Here is a 13,838-nt window from a genome sequence, read left to right on the forward strand (position 1 = left end):
GTCCAGGAGAAGGGGGGGGCAAAAGCAGCATTGAGGGCACAGTGTGATCATAAGGAGGCACAGTATGGTGATGAAGGGGCACAGTAATGTGTGTGTGATGGCCCAGCATATAATTTATTTATAATGGGGACAATTAATTTAAGATGGGGTGGTTTGGGGGCTATTAATTGAAATCAGGGTTGAGTTTGAGGAGCATGAGGTCTATTTATTAAATGTGAATATTAATTATTTAATGGCAGTGACGGTTGCGGGAAATAGGTATATTTATTATATGGGAATACTATTACTTTAATATTGGGACTGGAGGAAGGCCTAAGTATTAATTGTGGGTCCTATTCATTTAACGCCAGGGCTGGTTGGAATTTTCTAAATGTACCCATTCTTTTTTACAAATAGGGCCCCCAACATTCCAGGATCCAGACATGCCGCAACTAAAGAAACCAGCAGCCACAGGTGGTGAAAGTGAAAAGAACAGGTAGGACAGTCTGTCAAATGTTCTGAGTCTAGTGGGACAATCCCGATTTTTGGTGACTGTTCTGCCCACTCTAAGGGGCAGGTCAAGACTATATATTCTTTATTTACACAGTGCATTGTTTATATACTACACTATGGGGCTAGCTGTCCTTCGTGGGCTGACCCCTCCCCCTCTAGTGTCTGGTCTCGCCTCTATGATGGCTGGCCACTCCTCCTCTGGTGGGCCTTTAGCGTTGCAGTCCCCCGGTGGGCCCTTCATGCCCCAGTCCGACACTGATTGCAGTAGGTTGCCCATGCTTGTGAATGTAAATCTGCAATACTGGTTCTTTTACCGCCATCTCATCATCAATAATTTTTACAACATATGTATTTTTTTATTAATGGAACCGAAAGTGCAAATTTAGTTCTACTGTACACGTGCGAATCTACAAAAACTGGCCTGGTGAGTTCCGGTTTTTATAGTCGCAATAATAGTCAATAATAAATTATCCTTTATGACATATTTTAATATATAGGGGCCACAGTTTTGCATTATTCACTTTATTTTGCTGTTAGACTTCGGGGCTATCCACATAACTGTGTACTTGATTGTCAAGTGTATACAAATAAAAGAATGGGAGGTGTACTAAGCAAAAAACATATAGTTGAAATATATATTTGCAATTTATATGTTCATGCTCTCTACTGAAACACTGCAAATGATTGATCACATAATCACCATTGCAACTGAAGCAACATTTGCTGTAGATGCTTTTAGGACACTGTCTAGGACGATGTGTCAGTAAATTAGTGTGCATTATACTTTGCATTCACAGGTTAAGTGCAGCATTATACAACCTATTTCTTGTCCAAGTGCTTAGTGCTGCCACCTTCCTTTGCTCTGTTGCATCCCTATTGGACATACACTAACGCCCCTATTGCACTCCTTTTACTACCCCCCTTCGATTTTGGCCTGGACCTAGGTGCAGGACTACAGATATCGCAACAGGGAGGTATCCCACCCAAATATCTTATTCACCGATTTACTGGTAAGGGACACAACAAGAGAAAGGCAAAACTGAACAGAAGACACTCACTGTGTAGTCACTGTCTTCTTTTGATGGTTGTCTGTCACTCTTAGGAATAGCATCTAAGAAAATGGGACGACACTTACGCTAGTATATATCAATCTCTCTAGTGCTAACTGCAACAACAGTACAACAGCAGCGCCCTGTTCCTAACAACACTCTATATGACCAGTATGTCACGCAACTTTAACTTCTAGCACTAGGTGTACTATACCACCCTTTTCTACAATCCCCAGTGTTCCAATCAGCCATTCCACAGAACAACAGGCTATACAATAATGAAGATACCCAAAGCAATGAACAATGAAATTGTTTTCACAGGTCTATAAGAGACCACCACAAAATGGCCACCAAGGATTAAACGGGCAAATGGGACCAGAGTGAACGCCGTCTCACAATCACGAGGCTACCTCTACTGATGCCAGGTCTAGTGCCAAAGTTCATCCCCACAGTCCTAGTGCCTGAATTACATTGGCTACAGGCTAATCCTGAATAACTGCGTCCCAGAAGTTTCTCCAAACAAATCGTGCCCCAAAGGCTCCTAAGCCTAAATATACAATGCGCCCCAGATAAATGACTAAGGTCCCTACAATATCCTAACTGGTTGCATGGGCCGTGTGTCCACTATTGCTGTACGGACTAGAGCCCTAAATGTGACATGGGCCTTGTGCCTGACATAAGTGACATGTAAGGGGAGTAGAGCATTAAAACTATACTTAGCTGCTCTTTGCAGGAAACAGACCTTCTTTCTGCCGTTTCCGTCTTCTCCAATCCCTCCAGCTGGTGGCGCTTCTTCTCCAATACAGTGCTTCTCTTGATAGAGGAAAACCTGTTTTTTTCAATCTGTGCCGGCTTCATTCTGTTGTTTGCAGAGGGCTCTTCTTTCTATTCTTCTAGGCGTCTCTCTTCTGTACTCTTTGCCCTCCTGTGCCTTTTCTTCTGTCTTCTCCAGCAGCTGTCTTCTTTCTTCGGCTTCCTGTACTGGTCAGACCTGTGCAGGGGGCAGGACTTAACAATGTGGCAAGCCGCGATTGGCTCCAGCGGCGCCAAATTCAAACGGCCAGAGATGAGCCTTATTGGCTCCCCATCCTGACCACTGATTGGCTGACAGCGACTTCGCTGTCATCAATGGCGGGGAGCGCTGTTGGAAGGGAGCACTTACCTGCGCTGGTTCGCTGGTCGTGTAATTGACATCCTCCTGTCCTCTTTGCCCTCTTCAAGGGCTCCTCATCAGCTGGGTACCATTCTACAGATGAACAATCTTACAGTAACATTTGGACATAAAATATATCGGGAAATCTATAATAACATAAATAAACATATCAAAATAAGTAAAAATAATGAGATAGAAATGAGAATCGTGTGAAACATGAGTACATATCTTCAAAGAATCACCAAAAAAAAAAAATACTGTAGATATAGTGCATTGTTTTATATTATTTTAGGGGGGTGAATGGGAAGAGGAAAAGGTAGCAGTAATGGATAGGAAAAAGATCACGACTAATAGAAATGTCTAGATCCCATGGGGAGCATAAAACGTTTTATGAAAACAAAGTGTATTATAAAAGATAAAAGCTTAGGACATGAAAGGCAGATGGATAATATTAGGCTAATGGCATAAGAAATAATAATTACAACAATTAGTACAATTGAATCAAAGTTAAGAAGCTAATACTTTATAATAACACAAAATAAAAATACGATGAAATAAATTAACATAAGTCCTAAAAAACAATGAACGCTGTAGAATTTTAAATAACATAGCAGTATTAGATGTAATAAGTAGAGGACAAAAATAATTCTGTTGCAATACAAATTCCAAAATTTATGTTGATTAAATGAAATACAGCAATTTCAAATAAAATAGCTAATCAAGAATATTATTCCGGAACCAATGAGTCACTCTTAGAATAGTATTTTGTAATCTGAAACCCAGTATCCCAATAGAAAAGTGGTTGCACACATTCCCTTGAAAATATAACAATAATGTAACCGTAATTATCTCCTGTCGCTGCAATCAAAACTTCCATAAATAAAAAGCATATTGTCCTTCCAATACTTGTTTGTATGATAGCAACAATGTTTCATATTTCAAGTCACAATCTCATAATTCTAATAAGCCGCGTAGCGGTTGATCCAGACTGTCGAATACATATTGCCCTTCACAAGTGTTACCTTAATTAAGAAATAAAAACATGGGAGGCTTGCTTAGTGGAGAAAGGTCACAAAATGTATAGAAATAAATAAATTTAAGTGGTGGCAAAGAAAAAGGCATGGCCACTCAGCTACCATCATTCTCCACATCAAAATTATAGCAATCAAAAGCGCCCTCTGACGCTTCTTGTCCGTGAAGCTCCACTCTCCCTCGTTTGGCTCAGTATCTGGGACCTGCCCGCACAGACGGTGTCCCATAACCACTCCAGAGTCGAAGTGTTACTAACAATGAACCTTGCTTTTGTAGGAGTGCTCCACCACAAATGCATCATTAATAGCTGCTAATTAGCACGCTTAGCACGCCCGAGCCCTGGCTGTTAAGCCCGCCTTGTCCTGGGGCTTAGGGCTTTAGATGCCCTTTCGGACGGATAGAGAGGCTTTGTAAGCTACTCTCAGAACTTATCCACTTAACTATCAAGGGACCAAGTGTCCCTACGCTACTCAGGGACCCAGCGTCCTGCTAGACCTGGGCTGCATGCCCACTACCAACTATAAGGCGCCCTGCTACTCTGGCAGGAGCCTATTGCTTCCCTCACTTAGAGGCCTGCGCCTCTCTACACTGAAGGGCCTGGCACCCTATTAACCTCATGGGCCTGGTAGCCTACTAACTTCAAGGGCCTAGCGCCCTACTAGCCTCAAGGGCCTGGAGCCCTACTAACTTCAAGGGCCTTGTACCCTACTAACCTCAAGGGCCTTGTGCCCTACTAACCTCAAGGGCCTTGTGCTCTGCTACTACTGCCTATTGGGCCTTGTGTCCAAAAGCTACTGCTAGGGCCGTACTCTCTCTAACTATAGGGCCTTGTGCCCCCCTGACTAACTAAGGGGCTTTGTGCCCCCCTGACTATCTATGGGTCCTTGTGCCCCCCTGACTAATTATGGGGCCTTGTGCCCAATAAACGCCTACAGTGGCCACCCCTAACTGCTGCTCAGGTCTTGTGCCCGGAACATGCACACAGGCCTTATGCCCAAACTAACTGAGTATTGTATACTCACCTGCTCCGCGCAGGAAACTCCACTTGCCTCACCATCTTTGGGTCTACCAGACCCTCCAGCTGGCAGCGCCTCTTCTCCGCTTCGCCGCTCGTGTCCCCGCTGTCTTCTTGGTGGGGGCGCTCGTAGCCCTTACAAGGGCTCCCCACCGGCGAGCTATTCTTTGTCTTGATCCCGGCGTCTTCTCTCTTCTCTCCGGCGGGGTTCTCTTGCGGCGTCTTCTCTGCTTCTCGCTCTGCTCCAGCGATGTCCCTCTCCCTCCGCCACCAGACTCTTCTTTCATGATGGCGGTGCGCCAATGTCATTGGCCGTTGCGAAGCAAAAGTTCAAAAGACCAATCCTGGCTCGCCTGTCTGGCGGCTGATTGGCCAGCAGCTGGAAGTGAGCCCTGATTGGCTCACTTGCCCGCTGCCATCGGGACCTGTAAGGAGAGAAGAATACTCACCGTTAGAACGGTGAGTAGTTTCCTTCTTTTGCCCTCTTCCTGGGCACCTCATCTGCGGGGCACCTCTCCACAAGTACTATAAGTACCCATCTTTTGTACGCACTTTTTAACAACTGTTCATACCCAAGCTAAACAAACGGGCCTAAAACTCATCAGATGCAACCCCCACTACCATCCAACGGCCTTTTTTTTTATATCGGGTCTGCCCTTTAATTATAAAAAACACATGCTAATGCTGATGCTATAGAGGCTTTGGATCTCCCTGAAGAAAACTGATCCCATACAAAAGCCAAAATGCACTGATCCTGTGTCTTATCTCGGTGGCAACTCACATTACTGAAAAAATACCATTCATCCCAGGCCTCCCTATTACTCTTCAAAGTAGCATGGGCAAATGCTTTCCCGGACAGATCTTCTATGCTGTCTTGATAATCTGCCAAACATAAGGAGGGCATGACAAACCCATCCCTTTTTCTGCAGGCTCAATTTATCTAACTGTATCCCAATTAAAGCACAATAAAACCTCATGTATATTGTTATTGACGCCCAGGACATGCCAAGCTTTGAAATTAATATCAAGACTGGCATTTTAAAACCCGATTTCTAGTTAACCTAATAGCTGGAGGGGATGAGGCCTGTTGATTATTAATTGCCTGAACCACTCCTAGAATATTGCACGAAAAACTATGCTACTATCTTTCAAGTTCCCATCCTGCAATGCCATGGCTGCTATTATGGGGAATATTGCCAACAAAAGCAAGTTCTTTCTGAGCCCCTCCTCGTGCCACCCAAAGAGCCAAGGCTCAGCACACCAATACGCTTTGAGGTAAGCCCCGAAGCCGGCGGCTCCAGCAGGCCTGTAAATAGCTGGAAGTCACCGTTAGAAGGAACAAGAAAACCCTATTAAAATGTTGAATAAAAACTCGGCACACCCGCATTTCTCCTTTTTTTTTCCACAGATAGTCTAATGTAGTGGTGCGCAACCCCTGCTGTAGCCCTCTGAAGCTTTCTACAAAAAAATGACTCTGCATGAACATTTTAGTAAGCCAAAGGGAGATTAAACCTGCTTCAGGGTAATCTAGTGCCCACACACAGATCCAACAGACCATTCAATTTAATAACCCTTGCAAATGGCAACCTGCAATAACCTGCCTTCATATCGATTTCAATTTCTAAATATGATAATTTTTCTATCTAATCTTCATTTTCCTCAACTTCTATGGGCACCCCAAGCACTGTAAACAAGGCCTATGTAGAAAACAACATTTCACCACAAGTGTCTGAAGCTTCTGGCCCTACCAAAATAAAATTATCCAGTGCGCCACAACATGGTGCCCCATACCTCCAGTGGCCTGCCCTGATCCTTGAGGTCCAAGCATCTGATAAATTGGACCTAGGCTTCGTAATCTCCAGCCAAACTTCAACATCAGTCTTCTTCTCCATTGGACACCAGTGTGAACATTGGTTTATATTTTATAGTGTTTATTAAATTATTGTTTGATATTTTGATGTTTTAGTGCTTGAATATACTTCTTACTCGTTGTTTTTAGCATAGATACATTAACAAGACTAACAGACTTCCTAGTGTAGATGATAAAAACTTGCAGTACTGTCTTCATATGCTCACAGAACACCTTGGTAAGATCTGTATTCAAGATTTAGGGCACCTGTGGCTCTCCATCTGTTGTGGAACGACAAGACCCAACCTCTGGAGAGCTCAGCACCTGGAGAATCACAGGTTGCCTACCTCTACTATATGCAATAGCCTTACATCAGCAAGGCTATAAGTTTACGGAATATTATTACAATGGAAGATCAGCAGTCGCAAGCTATAAATCTAGTGTCCCTTCTGGATGTCAACCATGCCAGAGTATTGCAGGCACCTGCAATTTTGTAAACCACAGCTAATGTCAGCACATGCTTTCTGTGCTCCTGAATATTTTAGCTCTTAAAAGGTTGGCTCTTAAATGCTGTGATTTTCTGTACATAGCACACAGGTTAGGTTAGGGCTGAGTTATAATGCAGACATGGGCAGCACGGTGGCTAAGTGGTTAGCACTTTTGCCTCACAGCACTGGGTCATAAGTTCAATGTCCGACCATGGCCTTATCTGTGTGGAGTTGTATGTTCTCCCCATGTTTGCGTGGGTTTCCTCCGGGTGCTCCGGTTTTCTCCCACACTCCAAAAACATACTAGTAGGTTAATTGGCTGCTATCAAATTGACCCTAGTCTCTCTCTGTCTGTGTGTGTGTGTTAGAGAATTTAAACTGTAAGCTCCAATGGGGCAGGGACTGATGTGAATGAGTTCTCTGTACAGAGCTGCGGAATTAGTGGCGCTATATAAATAAATGGTGATGATGATGACATCTTATATGTACTTTTTGGTGTGTTCCTGTTCTCAAAAACTTGTCTTAATGTATCTGCATTTTTGCACAAGAGAACTTGTGCCTTCATTTTCATAGTTCCAGATATAAGGGAGCTACAAGAGACTATTTACCTCTGTTCCACCCACCGTCTAATTACAATAACAAAACTGTATTACACAATACATGTAAATATATTGTTTTACTAATTTCTAAATTCCTAAGGTTAATCTTAATAAAAATATATTTCTCTAATGGCCCTATCCGTCATTGCTTTTAAGTATCACAAATTGAAGCAGGACAAATCAAAATACATCATTAATTAGCGACTGGACTATGAAGCTGACTCACATTAATCTGGATATAAGAGCCTCTGAAATAACCTAATTCCAGTTATGATGTTTCACAAACAGCTGTGCAAACCTTCCTGAGCTATGTTAAATTTTTTCCAGGGTATTAGCCCTGGAGAAGTGACAGTGGCCAGCCCGATAGGGGTGAGTTATGCATCTGCAGACGTCCCAAAGAGTAGTCGTGATATAGTACATGGAGAATCATAGTGATTTGTGAATTTCAATTTAATTTGTATATGTGAAAGGCAATTGGACAATGCTGTATACAATGGATATCAGCAGTCGCAATCTAAAAGTGCTGGAAACCTCAGCCTGCTCCATTGAATGTCTTAGTTTTCCAACATTTAGGCCAGGGAGGTTGGGTGGTGACACCATTAGGGGGAGACAGGAAGATTGGATGATTTAACCAATAAAGAACACTACTGGTAAGGGTAAAGTGCGCCTTTACCCTAAATTTATAGCCATTGGTGGTAGGTACATTCTGAAACTTCATTACATAAATAAAATTAGATGTAGTTCAGTTGTGCTATGCTTGTAATAAGGGCAAAGTTAGATTTGTTTTTGTTTGAGACATACACATAACCACATGTTTCTTACCATATTTTGGCAGGTTCACAGTGTGTGCAGGATGAGGAGGAACACATTGCTGAGGGTGACATACCGTGGCTAAGGCAATGTCCAGCCGAGATTTGTAATGATGGGACACCTTTGTCTGACCAAACTCCAGAACCAAGCTTGCCTCCCAGCCACCCGAACACCCCCCCAAGTCTTTCATGCTGCCATCTGAGAGAAGGAACTCCATGCCCCCCCATCCAGGAAGAAGATAGTCCTTCTCTGGTGGGAACCCCCACACACATGTTTGACCACCCAGAAGAGCAAGGACCCATTGATTCCATCCCTGAAAAAGGACTAACTAACCCTTCACCCAGCATAGAATGCATGGAAGAACCTGTGGATGCAGGGGGGACACATGAGCCCCCCAAAAAATCTTGTATGCAAATGGTAAGATTTACTTGTGGATCTGGTATCTGTGCTCTAGTCTCCCAAATATCTCCTTCTTTGTACCTATTTTCTGTTCATGTTTCTCTCGCTGATATTAATCTTCCTCTTCTGCAGGATGCTGACCCTCTTGTGGTGGCTGTCGTGCTGTTTCTTGATGTTTCGCTCGCATTCCTCATCTCGTATTTTCTGACATGAGATGAAAAGTGTTCCTTTTTGACACTCTCTCACAAAGTCTCTCCTATCTGTCTCTTCTCTACCTCTCTACCCCTAATGTTTACATAAAAAGGGCTTTTCTCTCTTCCTTTTTCTTGTCTCTCATACTCTACCTTTGTCTCATACTGTCACACTCTCCCCATCTCACTTTTATGCTGGCGACACATGTCTCAATCTAATGTTTCAGCTCTTTCCCCCTGCCCCCCAACAACTGGATCTATAAATTGACCACACAACTGGAGGGGCAAATTGCATGATCCAGTTGTTCAGGGGTACGGCTGAATACCTTAGTCATGAGGGGGCCAACGTTAATGCCGATGACCACACACATGCTAATGAGGTCGTCAGCTTGACTAGATTTATTTTATCTTCCTTAATTAGATCACCTTTTTATCATGCAGATTGAGGTCACACGCCACAAGGGCACTGCCTTGCTGTAAACTGACCAAATTGGCCAACGTAAATCTTTGAATGTATCACCAGCTTTAATATTAGAGATTCCATCAATCCCAGTAAAATAACACAATGGACTATGACTGTTGAAAACCCTTTACCAATTGTTTATTTCTATCCTTCTTTCCTTTATCGTACAATGCCCCACTGTTTCACACATTGACTCTTTCCTTCTCTTCTCTTTCCCTATTGAGTATGCTTTTAAGGAATGTGATAATCCTGTTCAGTATATTTGCAAGTTTCATTTCATTTTCCATTGCAAGAGAATTTTCTACCTAGACTCATTCCTACTACAGCCTCATAACCAAGCCTCCACGTGTATGCGCTCCCCTTTCCTGCATCCCTTTTATTAGATCCTTATCCAGTGCTTCCCCATCTTATCATGTCCCTTACCCCTTACTGACTTCTCCACCTTCTGCCATATTGCCTGAATTCTTGCTTTAACCTATCGCCTGTTTTTCTCCTTATATTGCCTTGTGCCCCTGTTGCCTCATGCTTTATGCCCCTGTTCAGAGCATGCACTTCACTCCTATTTTTGTAGCAGTATTTTGCCTTTGATTGAACCTGAAAGATGCAAAAAATTATATAATTAAAAAAGTTAAAATAATAAAATCTTAAAATGTTAAAATAGTTGTGAGGTGCAATTTCTTTAGTTCCTAAATAAGACAATGGCTATGGCTGTCAATCACTATTTATGCTTTTATTCACCACATTAAATAACGAGGTTACGTAGAAAGTAAGCGCTTTGTATAGAGTCTACAGCAGGGGGGATTTAATTCTGCACAAAGCTCCGTTAGAGCCTTGTATGATTTGATGATGTGCTCATTTCTGGGTTCCAGCACGCTATGGGGTGAAAGAAAAAAGTTACCGAAGATATATCGCCGCGGAGTGCCTTCACAGACCCTTAAGCAGAATTAAATCAGCCTTTACCTATCAGAATTAAAACATTGTGGGGTGGTAGGGAATCGAATGAATGGTTTCTGGAACACAGGAGAAAGTTGTGTATCAAATGTACATTAACGGTCCTTTATTAGTGGCAAAATATGCATACCAAATGCGCATTTAGTGTGTAATTTATTGCATCCTGACAGGGATTTTTTTGCTTTGTCCAATACAACACAAAGTTAATTATATATGACACTGTCTTGTAGAAGAGGGCGGTACTTCAGCTGTCAGCAAAGAAGATGTTTTACTTAACTATGAGAGCTGCAGTGGAATACCAGGTTAACTCTGAGGATTGTATGTTAGCTTCATGGTTCATATCTGAAAATGTCAAACTTGGGGTTTATGGTCCTTTAAACATATTTGTTCCAGTAGAAAAGAAGTAGGTAAAATATGAGGACATATACATACTTCAGAACATTTACGGGTATATTTACTAAACTGCGGGATTGAAAAAGTGGAGATGTTGCCTATAGCAACCAATCAGATTCTAGCTGTCATTTTATAGAATGTACTAAACAAATAACAGCTAGAATCTGATTGGTTGCTATAGGCAACATCTCCACCTTTTCAAACCCGCAGTTTAGTAAATCTAGCCCTTAGAGTCACGATAATGGGCAAAATAAGCCCTGACTCCGTTCCGCCCACAAATGTTCAAATTTAGACAAAGTGTCACCTATTATTTGTTAAGCCATGCCCGTTTTACAGCTCAACATTATCAGGACTGTTGGGAGGTATGCATATAATCCTGCCAGCATGTTTTCTCAGAAAAGTGCTTATATAAATGTGACCTCATGCACCAGTTCGCTCACATTTGTACTGGTAAGTGCATAAATTAGCATGTTGAGATGGCAGCTATGGCGATGCTCCTCTGACGAGAGAGACTTAGTGGATTGGAGTGCTCCTATGATGACCGCAATCAATGTGAATTTGCGGGGCTGGTGCAAATAATATGACAGTAAAATTGTATCTGCCTTCAGGGCCGCATTGTTTCACAATTCCACAAGCGCACCCTTACTGTACTCAGCCTCTTCAGTCCCTGTCTCACCTCGTCAGGCACAAATAGGCGTAACTCTGCATAGGCTTAGGCACTTGCAGGTTTTCTAGTGGGCATGTGCAGATTGAATTCACGCAATTTACACTATACAAATGGGTATATGTTCAACTCTACATCAGGCCCTCCGAGTGCTAGTAGAAGTAGTAGGAACTTTAACACAAATGGCCTGATGTATTGTTGGTCACGATTAGGCGTAATTTATGTTTTAAAACAAAAGCTACATGTATAAATTGCATATTTACACCCATATACTGAGCTTTATGCATCTTAAGGTCTGTGCAGGTCGACACTACGAGCATTTGCAACTGGTTTATTTCAGGCACGTGAAACAGACACTTACATCCCATTTGCGCCCATGTTTTTATCCATTTGTTTTATAGTAACATAATCATTTGCTATTATGTATCCATAAAACTTTAAAAAAACTTCTCTAGTAAACCTCTCTAGCAGAAATAACCCCCCGTCACATGAACACATTTTTTTTGTTAAAATAGACACACATAATCACAATATATGCTCGAGCAACAAAGGAAGCACCAATCAGTCTCAATGGTGCAATCACAAACAGCCAATCACAAGTGGTATGCTAGTGCCAGAAACCATCATCATCATCACCTACTATTTGCACCAGTCCCATACCACCCGCAAATTTACATACAGCTTATTTAGGCGTATACGCATCTTTTTCCCGATCTGCATATGATCGCAATTGTCCAAACACGCCCTTACTGTACTCAGTCTACGCTAGAAGGCTCCATCCCACCTCTCCAGGCGCAGGCTGGCGTAAGTGGCAGAATCATAAGAATCTGCATGCCTCTACTTTTCTGGGCATACACGCAAGATATGCTGACAAACTCGCACAGTACTCACTCTGCATGAGCCCCCACATTGTTTATTCCAGTTGTATCCAGGTGTAAAGATCAATATAACTGTAGTCGTTTATCCAGTTTAATCCGCGTCCTCACAATCATTGATGTGGTGGGCAGGGCCGGACTAAGACATAGTAGGCCCCTGGGCTAGGGGTACTGTGAGGCCCCCATTTGGGGACTCCTCATAATGACACACACATCATGTTCTCTCCCTCCCTCCTCATAATGACACAGCACTCATTGTCCCCCCTCCTCATAATGACACAGACATGTCCCCCCCTCCTAATGACACACACATCATGTTCTCTCCCTCCCTCCTCATAATGACACAGCACTCATTGTCCCCCCTCCTCATAATGACACAGACATGTCCCCCCCTCCTAATGACACACAAATCATGTTCTCTCCCTCCCTCCTCATAATGACACAGCACTCATTGTGCCCCTCCTCCTCATAATGACACAGACATGTCCCCCCCTCCTAATGACACACACATCATGTTCTCTCCCTCCCTCCTCATAATGACACAGCACTCATTGTGCCCCTCCTCCTCATAATGACACACACACACACATGCCCCCCCCCACTTCAGCCAAATTGTATCACCTCCGCAGGCTCTGCTCCTCCTCTTCACCCCCTGGATAGAAAAAAAAGAACTTACCTAATTGTTGCCTGTTTTCTTCCTCTCCAGTTCTTCTCTGCAGGCTCTGGGTAGCACCTCTGTCTTCTTGGCTGCTGTCAGTGCGGGTGCCGTGGTCAAGTCACGTGAGATCATAGTCTTACATGGACTCCTCACTAAGCAGGCTGTGTGCCGGCACTGACAGCAGCCTGGCAGCTAACAGCATTAGATTTGCTGTTAGCTGCCTAACGGAAAAGAATGGCTGCATCTTGTGACAGTCAGGTGGGGCTACCCCCGATCGCTAACATGTATTATGAAAAAAAAGAAAAAGGCTGCTACATTCACTCTTGGGCCCCCCAGCTGCCCGAGGTCCCTGGGCTATAGTCCAGAAAGCCCTGCGGTTAATCCAGCCCTGGTGGTGGGATGATACCACAGGCTTATGAGATTCTTGTTACTTTATCCCTTGCACACTTATTTTCTGATGCTCCTCAATAACAGCGATGGACTGAGAGAGTGGTGTTGGGCTATGATGTCACTGCCCAGTTCCACTCTCTGAGACTGGAGGGAGTAGGAGATGAGGTAACAAGCAGCAGAGGGAGTGGAGGTCTCATCATTCACCAAGGTTCTGCTGGCATAGTTATCTGGTATCACGCTGTAGCTGGCCTGGCTCTTGGTTTCCGCAGGGTGATTCTTCGCTAATCAAGCTACCCTTCTTCCATGTAGTCTTCCCAGCAGCCAATTACAAAAATTGTACTAAGCAGGTTGTCATTATTGAAAAAGA

General features: G+C 43.3%; 1 protein-coding gene across 3 annotated transcripts in view; it reads left to right on the plus strand.

The window, feature by feature from the left end:
- JPH4 (junctophilin 4) overlaps positions 1 to 10,198 on the plus strand; it is a 35,950-nt gene extending 25,752 nt beyond the window's left edge. The window contains exons 5-6 of one of the 3 annotated variants that reach the window (XM_075211296.1): positions 8,513 to 8,904; positions 9,019 to 10,198. In XM_075211296.1, the coding sequence (XP_075067397.1) occupies positions 8,513 to 8,904; positions 9,019 to 9,099 (473 nt within the window). In that variant the 3' untranslated portion in view covers positions 9,100 to 10,198. Of the gene's footprint in view, positions 1 to 8,512 lie in introns of all 3 variants that reach the window. The other 2 variants (XR_012692588.1, XM_075211290.1) reach the window with 2 other exon arrangements.
- The last annotated feature ends 3,640 nt before the right edge of the window (positions 10,199 to 13,838 follow it).

Source organism: Mixophyes fleayi, chromosome 1 (assembly GCF_038048845.1).
Source record: "Mixophyes fleayi isolate aMixFle1 chromosome 1, aMixFle1.hap1, whole genome shotgun sequence".
Classification (NCBI taxonomy): Eukaryota; Metazoa; Chordata; class Amphibia; order Anura; family Limnodynastidae; genus Mixophyes; species Mixophyes fleayi.